Below are 12,164 nucleotides of genomic sequence, written 5' to 3' on the forward strand. Positions count from 1 at the left end.
TTTCTCGTGGGCGGGCACTTTGCTATTCCTCATTCCTTGGTCATCAGCAATACTCCTAAATATATCTTGAACAGAAAGCTGCTTGTCAGAAGAGGGACTACTGAAAGATTTTATGGGGCTGCTTCCTGTGCAGATCGGATATTGCTCAAACGCAAGGAGTGTCATTTATAGAGACCACAATGTGAATGGCTATCCCTGGAGTTGGGCAGTGCACAATTTGCACAATCAAATGTAGTGGACCATGGGCAACTGTAGCATCTGTCCTGGGAGGGAGGAGCCCCAAATCTTAAAGCATATTCGTTCTTTTTTTTGTGTGTGTGTGAAATATAACATATATACAGAAAAGCAAGAAATTTTCAAGTGCGTTTCAACAAGTAGTTACAGAATGGATTTTAAAGTTTGGTATGGGTTATAGTTCCATGATTTTTTGTTTTTTCTTCTAGCTGTCCCAAGACACTGGAGACCAACAGAAATATCAATATAATGATTCAGCAGTCCTACTCATTTGTTAAATTCTATCTTCTCTGATATACTCCTCCTTCTCCTTAAATAACATATATACATAAAAGCAATAAATTTCAAAGTACATCACAACAATTAATTGTAGAACAGATTTCAGAGTTTGGTATGGGTTACAATTCCACAATTTTAGGTTTTTACTTCTAGCTGCTCTAAGATACTGGAGACTAAAAGAAGTATCTTGATTCAGCAATCATATTCATTTGTTAAACCCTACCTTCTCTGTATAACTCCACTATCACCTTTGATCTTTCTCTCACTTTTTAGGGGTATTTAGGTTTTGCCCATTCTCACTTTTTCATGTTGGAAGAGGCTGTCGATAATATGGGGTAGAGAGATAGAACTAGCTGATGTTGTGGAGAGGCTGGCCCCTCTGATTTCAGGACTTATCTGGTCCAGGGACCCATCTGGAGGTTGTAGGTTTCTGGAAAGTTACCCTAGTGCATGGAACCTTTGTAGAATCTTATATATTGCCCTAGGTGTTCTTTAGGACTGGCAGGAATGGTTTTGTTTGGAGTTTGGTAAGTATGATAGGTAGCAATGTCTAACTGACGTTTATGTAAGAGTGACCTTCAGTGTAGGCTCTTGACTCTATTTGAACTCTCTCAGCCACTGATGCTCATTTGTTACATTTCTTTCCCCCTTTTTGGGTCAGGATGGCATTGTTGATCCCATGGTGCCAGGGCCAGGCTGCTTTGGCAGTTGGGAAATTTCCGACTGTGAGGAGGGCAGTGCAGAGGTTGTTCAGTGGTAGAATTCTTGCCTGAAATGCCCGAGACCCGGGTTCGATTCCCGGAGCCTGCATATGCCAAAAAAAAAAAAACACTGAGGACACTTAGAAGAAATTTCTCTATTGATCTTGGTTTCATCTCTTGGTTTATTTAGCTAAGAATCACTATAAATTATATAACTTATTAGGTCTCCGTTTCATTCGGACTCCAAATTTACAGTGCATTTGTGACATATGTAACTTCATATGTAAATCTCATTTCTAGTGTTATTTTAATTCTGCAAGTATCTACTATGTGCCAGGCTTTGTTCACAAGGAGATAATAGTGAATAAGAAGCTAAAGTCTATTTCATGCTGCTACTCTTGTTTTGCTTTTTTTCTCTCATCTACATCTAATCTATAATTTCTTGCTATAGTCTAATCACTTAAACCCTTTTGGGGTCAAGACAGTAAATAAACTAAGTAAATTTTATGACTGTATATGCATCTAACATTGTAGTACCAAAATAATGAAACAAAACCAACACAATTAAAGGGAGAGCGATAATAGTTGGAGGCTTCCATACCTCACTTTCAATAATGAATAGCACAACAACTAGCCAGAAAATCAACAAGGAAATAGAAGATTTAAACAACACTGTATACATACTGGATCTAATAGCCACTTATAAAACACTCCCCAACAATAGCAGAAGATACATTCTTCTCAAGGGCACATGAAATATTCTCCAAGATAGACAGAAAATATACTGGACCATAAAACAATCCGTAATAAAGTTGAAAGGATTAAAATAATACAAAGCATGTTCTTTGACCACAATGAAATGAAATCGGAAATAAATAACAGAAATTTAACAGGCAAATATCATTCTGAGATGAATGAAAATGATGACACAACATACCCAAACTTATGGTATGCAGCTAAAATAAGTAAATAGCTACCCTTAGCATTTCTTAATTTCATTTGAGAGAATCAGTGAGGGTCCATTCATTTGTAGTTTCGATTTCTAGGCAGAAAGGCACAGTGCTTGCCATATGAGTGCTAAACTAATGCTTACTGAATGAATGAATTGTGTTCCAGTGGCAAGAAGGTATACCAAGAAATCAGGATTCCTACTTGAGTAGTCCTGTTTCTGTGACTCATTTTTTCAGAGATAGCATTTAGCTGCCGGTGTGTCAAGATCCTTTATAAATTCCTTCTCTTCCTCTTTTTTTCCTTTTTCTCTCCAGCAGCACCCCCCCCCCCTTTTTTTTAAGTACAAGTACTATTGTATTTTTTTAATTCATTTTTTAAAATTTATGAAATATACCCACATACAAACACAAACATTCTTACCATATGATCATTCCATTCTTGTTATATAATCAATAACTCACAATATTATCACATAGTTGCATATTCATCATCATGATCATTTCTTAGAACATTTACATCAATTCAGAAAAAGAAATAAAAAGAAAAAAATTCATACATACCATACCCCTTACTCCTCCCCTCATGAGCATTTCAATCTGCTAAATTTATGTTAACATTTGTTCCCCCTATTATTTATTTTTAATCCATATGTTCTACTCGTCTGTTGATAAATAGATAAAAGGAGCATCAGACACAAGGTTTTCACAATCACACAGTCACATTGCGAAAGCTATGTAATTATACAGTCATCTTCAAGGTACATGGCTACTGGAACACAGCTCTACATGTTCATGCAGTTCCCTCCAGCCTTTCTATTACACCTTAACTAAAAAGGTGCGTAAGAATAACCTCCAGGATAACCTCTCGACTCTGAATCTCTCAGCCATTGACACTTTATTTTGTCTCATTTCTCTCTTCCCCTTTTTGGCTGAGAAGGTTTTCTCAATCCCTTGGTGCTGTGTCCCACTTCATTCTAGGATTTCTGTCCCATGTTGCCAGGAAGGTCCACAACCCTGGGAGTCATGTCCCACGTAGAGAGGGGGAGGGCAGTAAGTTTGTTTGTTGTGTTGGCTGAGAGAGAGAGAGGCCATATCTGAGCAACAAAAGAGGTTTTTTTGGGGGTGACTCTTAGGCCTAATTTTTCTTTCTTTTTTTTTGGGGGGGGGGGGGGCTGCACGGTCCAGGAATCGAACCCGGGTCTCCTGCATGAAAGGTGGGCATTCTAACCACTGAACTTCCCCGTGCATCCATGTTGGGCCTAATTTTAAGTAGGCTTAATATATCCTTCAGCAGCCCCTTTTGAGTTTAAACTTCCTGCCCAGGTGCTCAGCACATAGCTTTTTTTATCCTGCTACCAAGCCAGGGGTCTGCAAACTACTATATCCTTGGAGCAAAACCCGCTTGCCATCTGTTTTTGTATGGCTTGAGAGCAGAGAATGGGTTCTACATTTTTTAAGTGGTTGAAAAAAAATTAAAAGAAAAAATATTTCATGACACGACATTATATGAAATTCAAATTTCAGTGTCCATAAATAAAATTTTATTGGAACAGAGCCAAGTCCATTCATTCTGCTTTTGTGCTAAAATGGTAAGGTTGAATATTTGTGACAGAGACCCTGTGGCCCATAAAGCCTAAAATATTATCTGTCCCTTTATATAACAAGCTTCTCAACACCTTGTTCTAAGCTTTTCTTTCTCATTCAAAACCCCTTCTCCCCAATCTTTCCCTGGTTATCCTACCCTCTTCATGGTCTCTCAGCATATGCATACATATAATCAACACAGCTGTAATGAATTTGTAATTTTTTATATTTAAAAAAATGTCTAGAAAAAACAAAACAAAGCAAAAATGTCTAGAATATGTGTTTATTATCTTCTTAATTTCATTGTGAAGATTTCAACAGTTGGACTGGTCTTTCTTTGACCTGTATTTCCCTCCATGAACAGAACAGGGCATGCACAAGATAGAATGGTTTTGAAGTCTAACCGATACGAGATTGCAGTTCACTAACTGGGCAAGTGATGTAAATTTCTTGTCTGGCTTCATCTGCAGAATGGGTTTGTTATGAGGATTACAGAGATGATGTGTGAAAGGTCCCAAGACCCAGGAGATGCTCCATAAACGTAGTAATTATCAGTAGATACCGGGTTTCCTTATTTGTAATATGAAGATGTAACTTTTGGCTCTTAATGAGACTCATAGTTACGGAGTGTGAATTAAGGGTGGTAGTAAGTCAATACAAACGAAAGTGTGTGGATCAACTGGAAGCTGCATAGATTAGCTGAATAAGTCAAAGGGCTCAAATGAGATATTCACCTAAGGAAGATTTAAATGAATATAACAAACACTTCTTGGTTTCTTACCGAATTTAGCACTGCTTTGGTGAGCCCTCCTGGGGATATGTAAGAGGAAGATTATTTCTATCTTGGAGATTTTTATCTAAATTGGGAAAAGGGGATACAGATATGAGCTATGCTCTTACTTGTCCAAAATATTTCTCTTCTCTCTCAGGATGGATGATTCAGAGTAAGCTATTCATATAAAAAGTATTGTGCATGGAAAGTATTACAGTGGTTCTGTGGGGAAATAAGTTTCTAAGAGTAGCAATCTGAAATGAATAACTTTCTCAGAGGAAATTCTCTTGATGACATCTCAAGATGAAGCCAAAGAGCACAATTTTTATGGCCTTGAATTATCTTCTCTGTCTGCTTGGCTTGTGCCAAGGCCTGGAGCTGTGAATCAGAAATCCAATTTTTCCCTTCACTCTACGACATACATGCCAACAGGGGCCCTTGCACAGTAGTGACTCGATTTCTCAGTTCCCCAATTTATCCACCCATCGAATCAGAGTGAACAATTAGAATTTCCTTCTTCAAGTCTTTGAGGGAACTAAGGGGAAAAAAAGACCAAACATGATAGAGTCTTTATTTTAGTACAAAACATTTGGTTATGACATCACAAAAGGAGTAAGAAGAGAAGATTGGAAGTTGAAGAACAACTTTTTTTTCCTTTTGAGAGAGAATATTCCAGTGAGAAAAGCTGTTATATAAATTATGATAAATATTTGTGTCTACATGCAGGGAGTGTATAGGTATTGCAGGGAGAAGTAATTTGGGAAATAAGTAGAGGTAGCAGTTTCTTTTCCACAAAAAGCCACCATACTGCATGCATGTATAAAGGCGGCAGCTGTTGCTCCGATCACCATATGTAGGAGGACAGACATATTCTTTTTTATTCTCTTTACGCATAAGTTTGGACAATCTGGACAAAGAAGTCAGGATTTCTACTTTCAGTTGGTGACATACATATTTTTTTTAAATTTCGAGTTAGACTTCTCTTTTTAATCATAAAGATCATAAGCATAATGTAATGTTTGGAATGATTCTCTTGATTCATTTAAAAGTTGTTTTCCTAGATTAAAAATAAAAATGAACAGGATAAGAAGGGGGAAATATGAGCCTTGAGCACGCCACTTTGAGGCCTTGCTTAGCATGGCATGTTGTTGGATTTGTTCACTCTCCCAGGATGTAAATATATGAGGTTAGCAACTTAGAAATAGGGCAGATATGTGGGACTTTGGTACTGATAGAGAATTCAATGAAGGAAGATGGATATCTAGAATTTTTACTGATTACAATTTGTTATATTCAGAAATGTGAGAGTGAGTTCAAAATACAGCTATGTTTAAAAATATGTAGTGAGACTCGAAAATTAGAAACTAAACCAGTAATATCAATAACAACTCTAGACTACCAGCTTGCAAAGGCCATCAAGAAGGAATGGGAATTCCAAAAAATCTTCAAAGATCAAGTTTTTTTCTTTATTGGACATGTGGATAGTAGCAGTTCCAGATGGCTGAGTGTGGCGGAAAGAAGAAACAGACCTTGAATGCCTGCTATCGGACTACATAATAGTGGATGCTGTGGGAGCTGGCAAAAGGTTTAAAACGAAATACCCTTGTCTTCACCAAGTTTATAATCTAGGCTTTCAGAAAGCTAGCTTAATGGGCTTGAATTTCAGCATTATTGCTTACTAGTAGTGTGACCTATTAAGATACTTAGTCTCTCCACCCATAGCTTCCTCATCTGCATAATGTTTATAATTGTGTCTCCTTTATGCCAATTTTCTTCATTTAGGTTCTTGCACAAGGCAAGCTCTCATGGTTTAGGCCCATGTTCCCGTTGCCTGGAAAGTTCTTAGCAGGGCTCAATCTTTTAAGTTCTAGCTTACATATCACCTTTCCAGGGAGCTTTGGTTCACAAAATTTGGCCTCTGTATCCACCGAAGAGGCTGTTGAAAACACTACAGAACTGCGTACACATGAAAAGGCTATTATCATCCAACTAAGTAGGCTTTGAGATTTAAGGGGTCCCCGAGTTCCTGAGGATCCACCTTTTTCAGGCTTTGAGGGCCATACCAAGCAATGCGAGCTACTGTGCTCCAACTGAGCTTTATTTAGGGACACTGAAATTTGAATTTCATATAGTTTTCATGATCACCATAGCGGACCTGATTTGGCCCCCGATCTATGAGGATGGTAAATCAGCACAATAACAAGACCTAAGATTCTGCAGCCGGATGCCAGGGATCAGATCGCTGCTGCCCAAGACTGTCAGCCTCTCTAGGCTCACGACCTCCTCCAAGTTGGGGCGGCAGCTCCTCAGTCATGGGGTTGTGATGGGGGTTGGGTGAGTAAACACAAGGGAAGCCCAGGGCCGCCCCTCTGGGGGAGGGGGCGCTGTTAATAATCGCTTTTTAGTGGAATCTAAGCCGACGCTCCAACCTCGCTCACGCGAGGAGGAGGGCGGGACCGCACCCTGGGCCGCGGCCACGCGCGGCGGCGCACGGCGAGGCGGGTGGCGGCGGCCAGGGCCGGGGGCGGGGCGGCGGCGCAGCGTCGTCGTCGTCGTCGTCGTCTCCGCCTCCTCCCGAGGGGCCGCGTCTGAGCTTCGGCGGCGGCAGCAGGGCTCGAAGCCTGAGGAGAGCGTCGTGCCCAGGAGCGGCGGCGGCCACCGAGACCCACCCGAGGCGCGTCCCCTTCGGCCTCCGGGAGCCCCAGGCCGCAGCGCCCGCGCCCGCCCAGCTCGCTCGCTCGCCCGCCCTCCTTCCCTGCGTCCGGCTGCGCCATGGCGTTGGCGGCGGCGGCGCTGGCGGCGGTCGAGCCGGCCTGCGGCAGCCGGTACCAGCAGGTGAGCAGCGCCCGGGCCCGCCCCGGCCCCCGACGGTGCCCGTCTGGTCGGTCGCGTCGGCCCGGCCGATGGCTAACGCGACGCCAGGGCTTGGCAGGCCGCGCTGGGCCTGGGCCCGCCTTCGGACCCGGGGCTGGGATCCGAGGCCGCCCCGGGCCGGGCCCGTCCCTCCGTGACCTGGGGCGGGACCTGGGCGGGGAAAGAGCCTCCGCCCAGCCTGGCGGGTCCGAGAGTGAGAACCTGCCACTTCAAGGGGGCGTCGATCTCGTTTTCCCTTTTCCACCCTTGGTTTGGTGTCATTGGAAAAAAAAAAAGAAAAAAGAAAAAAAGAGGGACCATGAAATGGAAAAGGCAGCTGGGTGCAGAGAAAAGATTAAAATCGGTGTTGTTGTCTCCGACGTCTCTCCGCGGAGAGATGCGATTACTCAGGGTTTCAGAGCCTCCCTCGCCTCTGGTTAAAGACAAAAGTCTGAAATGAAGCGAGAAAGTTCGCAGTTTGCAGTTGATTTTGGAAAAGGCAATGTCTGGCTCTCCTGAGGCCCCAAATGTCGCGCTACGGTGAAGGCTGTAGGGCGTGTGTTTTAAATGCTTGATAATGACTTTTTAAAGGATTTAGTAGTATAGCTGGGAAGGAAACGTGTAGGGACGATTGGCTTATTTTTTCGGATTTGATTTATAAATTGAGACCTCAGGGAAAACATCTGCTTGTGTTTTTCACTATTATTTGTAGCCGGGTTTGCATCGAAATTTAGAGGGACCTGCTGCACGATTTTTAAAGGTTTTTATCCAGCACATCGACATTGTGGATGTTGAGTCAGGTAGTAACTGGTGTTGATTTGGAACCGCAAATAATTGCTTTCTTTTTGTCATGTTTCAGATGCTGTTATAATGTTTATACAAATGTCAGTCAGCCTCTTACACAGTCAGATGTCCTATTTTAAATAATCTACAATTTTATGTTTTAGAAATAAGGAAAACCAATACGATCAGAACATATAGATTAACCCTGGTGCGGCCGGTTACTGGTTTATTTTGCTGTCATCAGCTGTGTCTTGTAATTTCCGCCTTCCTCGGGCTCGTACTCACTAAATGATTGGTGAATTTAGCCTCTTGGTTTCATAAATACGCCCAAATTGTGGCAATGCAGTCCATTCCTTAGATTTCTTCACAGCTTGGGGTCTGGCACATGCTTTTTTTGTATGACCTTGGGCAAGGCTCTGGGTACTTTCCTGCCTTAATTAGTAAAATGCAAATGACAAATGTCACTTTGTAACCGGGGTGTTTGCAGATCACACATAAGCTGTAGTGTGATCTGATTCATTCTTTTTATCCTGTCTTGGATAAGGCAAGCAAGTAAAAAGCTGTGGTTTGTCTTTGTACTGCCATCTTCTTGAGCTATTAGGTAATGCTGACATATTGCTAGAGTAAAAAAAAAATGGGTGGAATATCAAAATTATGTATACTCTAGTTTAGTACTTAACTTTAAATATTCAGACTTAAGTTATATCAGGGACAGGACATCTTTATCCTATTCTTTTTAAAATCTTTATTTTGAAAAGAATCTTTAAAAACAATGAAAAAAATTTTCTTAGAAAAATTGTAAAATAGATATAATCCAAAAAACCACACACAAAACAGCCACAAAAACCTATCATCCGTGGATAAATAATGTTAGTATTTTGATGTGTATTCCTGTAGACCTGCAACTTTATAAATATTCACAAGTATAGATCAGTATTCATGTGTACAGTTGATAACTAATATTGATTGCACATTTATTATGCGCCAGCCACATTACCAAGGGCTTTTCATCCATTATCTCATAATCCTCACAAAATTCCTGTGAGACAAATTATTTATTCTCATACTACAGATGACAGAATCAGGACTGAAAGAGGCGAGGTAACTTACTCAAGCTTAATAGTGATTGCAAAGTTGTATACACATTCCCCAACTTAAAACACAGGCTCATGGTCCAAATATAGGCAAATGCATTAGATAAAAACAAGTGCATGTATATTTTCTTTTGTATCTGTGCATACATATACTGGTCAATTTTTATACACACACAGGCAATTGTGTATAAAATTGATCACACTTGAACATACCTGTGCACATCCGTATGTTTACATATGCCCATGTGCATTGTATTTTAATACATGTGCATTTACAGATGTGTACATACGTGTTTCATGTACAAAGCAAGTTTGTATTTTTATCCTATTTTGCATTTGTGATTTTTACAAATGTTATGAATATCTCACTCTATCAGTAAATAATTTTAATGTCTGCATAGCATGCAGTTGTCAAGCTTCAGCAGTTATCAACAAATGGCCAGTCTTGTTTATTTATACTCCTTGCTATTATTTTGCAGCAAGTCATCTTGTATCATTTCATCTGTAAATGTTTCACTTCTAAAAGATAATGGTATAATATTTAAAGCAGATATTATTACATGAGAAATACATATATGAGAGCGCTTGTGATCCATTATGAATGTGGAAACAGGATGGTGCATGTCAGGAGTTACAGATCCGCAACTGTCCTTTGCATTTTATTTGAGTCACTCTTGGTAAAACCCTGTGCTTTGTGTTTTTGTAGCAGTGATAGATTCCTGTTGGTCCTTGCATATTTTCTTGCCTGGTCCCACTGGTCACCACTTAGTGGAGATTTAATAGCTTAATTGTTCTGTTTGTGCTCTGAGAATCGGCAAAGCTCCCTGGTCTGGGCCTATTACGCTGCTCTAAGAGTGAAATCCTCTAAACTGATGCCACCCACTGGTTTGTCTGCAAATAACATCGAATTACTTTGTCCTAGATGCCAAATTTCACTTAACTTTTCATTAAATTATATTATAAAATAAGTTCTACTTTGGGGGTGATGTTTGTTTGTATTAATAAGAAGATTAAGTGACATTTCTTGATTTGTTCTTAGATCTTTAAAATGATTTGTTTACTTAATGATTTATTCTTATCATCCTTGAACAAATACAGCTCCTTAGTGTCACCATATTCTTCTACTGGTAGAAGAAGCTGATTTACATAAAGCAACTTTTAACACTTTAGAGACTAATACCGAAAATTAGGTTCATGGTTTTGTCGGTTTTGAAGCCAATTATTAACAAATGGCCAGTCTTGTTTTCCTTATACTTTATTTTTGCCAAAAAGCTGGGCAATTGATAAATATCATATATCAAATTTATTGGGCTTTACATTTTTTCCAGTTGTAATTGGTTCTAGTAGCTGGCTAGGTAGAAGTAGAATATTCGTTGCCATCACTAAATGTAATAATAAAGCAAGTGCTAGCACACATCACCTAGCACATCCTGCAGTTACTATTAGACTGACATATTTTTCTCAATAACAATTTACATTAAAAACCTCAAGTGCTAACTTTAAATACTGATCAGTTTAGGAACATTTCTAGTAAAGTGCTTTCTTATTGGTTAGAGCAGTTCTTTTCATATGTATAATATATTTCTTATCCACAGAGTAGATAGCATAATTATTTTTATTTTTATTTTAACATTTATTCCCCCATCATTTATTTTTATTCATGTGTTTTACTCGTCTGTTGACAAGGTAGATAAAAGGAACATCAGACACAAGGTTTTCAAAATCACACAGTCACACTGTGAAAGCTGTATCATTATACAATCATCATCAAGAAACATGGCTACTGGAACACAGCTCTACATTTTCAGGTAGTTCCCTCCAGCCTCTCCATTACATCTTGAATAACAAGGTGATATCTACTTAATAGCTTAGTATAATTTTTGACAATGTTTTTCTGCTACTGTTTTTAAATTAGTAGGTTGGAATAACATTGGTTAGCAGTAACCACAATTTGAGACTTGAATGCAATTGTGGAGGTCTTTCTAGAAATTGGATAGTTTATGATTTGCAAAGTAAGAATTTTAGGGAGAGGCTTTTAATAGCAATTTCATTTTATCTATCATCCAGTGCTTATATGTGGTGTTTAAATTTAAACATTTCTTGTTATATGAATTAGTATGTAGCACAGTGTTTGTGTGCTAGATTCAAACAATAACTTTGTAAAGGGAAACTTGATTTTTCTTTTCTTCCAATCCTTTCCTAGAGGTATGTTTCTTTTCAAGTTTGGTGTACGTTCTTCAGGATTTGTCTTCTTACCTTTCCTTTGCTTTTTTTTCTTAACATTTTGTTTTGAAATATTTTCCAACTTATACGAAGTTGCAAAGTTAATACAAAACCCATACAGGGAACTGCAACATACCCCCCATTCAGATAACCAGGCCCCCCAAATTTTAACACTTTGCTATATTTGCCGTATTGTTCTATTTTTAACTTTTTTTATTGTGTGGTATAACATATATACAGAGCAAAGAAATAAAAAGGAATAGTTTTCAAAGCACTCTTCAACAAGTGGTTACAGGACAGATTCCAGAGTTTGTCATGGGCTACCATATGATCCTCTCATATTTTTCCTTCTAACTCCTCCAGAATATAGGAGGCTAGAGGGTGTAAATATTTTTTTTGTCATCACAGTCGACTTTTTTTCCTTCTTTTTTTTTTTGTGAAAAAAAATATATATACAAAAAAACTATAAATTTCAAGGTGCAACACCACAATTAGTTCATTTAGTTGTAGAACATATTTCAGACTTTGACATGGGTTACAGTCACAATTTTAGGTTTTTACTTCTAGTGGTTCTAAAATACTGTAGAGAAAAAGAAATATCAGTTCAATGATTCAGCATTCATATGCGTTTGTTAAATCCTATCTTCACTTTATAGCTCCACCAACACCTTTGCTTTTTCCATACCTCTCT

General features: G+C 39.2%; 1 protein-coding gene across 2 annotated transcripts in view; it reads left to right on the plus strand.

Moving 5' to 3' along the window:
• Nucleotides 1-7,234: 7,234 nt before the first annotated feature.
• NDFIP1 (Nedd4 family interacting protein 1) overlaps nt 7,235-12,164 on the plus strand; it is a 66,437-nt gene continuing 61,507 nt past the window's right edge. Inside the window, exon 1 of one of the 2 annotated variants that reach the window (XR_013166223.1) lies at nt 7,235-7,355. Coding sequence is in view for 1 of the 2 variants with exons in the window: in XM_077137278.1 (XP_076993393.1) it covers nt 7,293-7,355 (63 nt within the window). In the remaining variant the exon portion in view is untranslated. The remainder of the gene's footprint in view (nt 7,356-12,164) is intronic. The other variant, XM_077137278.1, reaches the window with a different exon arrangement.

The sequence above is a fragment of the Tamandua tetradactyla genome, chromosome 20 (genome assembly GCF_023851605.1).
Source record: "Tamandua tetradactyla isolate mTamTet1 chromosome 20, mTamTet1.pri, whole genome shotgun sequence".
NCBI lineage: Eukaryota > Metazoa > Chordata > Mammalia > Pilosa > Myrmecophagidae > Tamandua > Tamandua tetradactyla.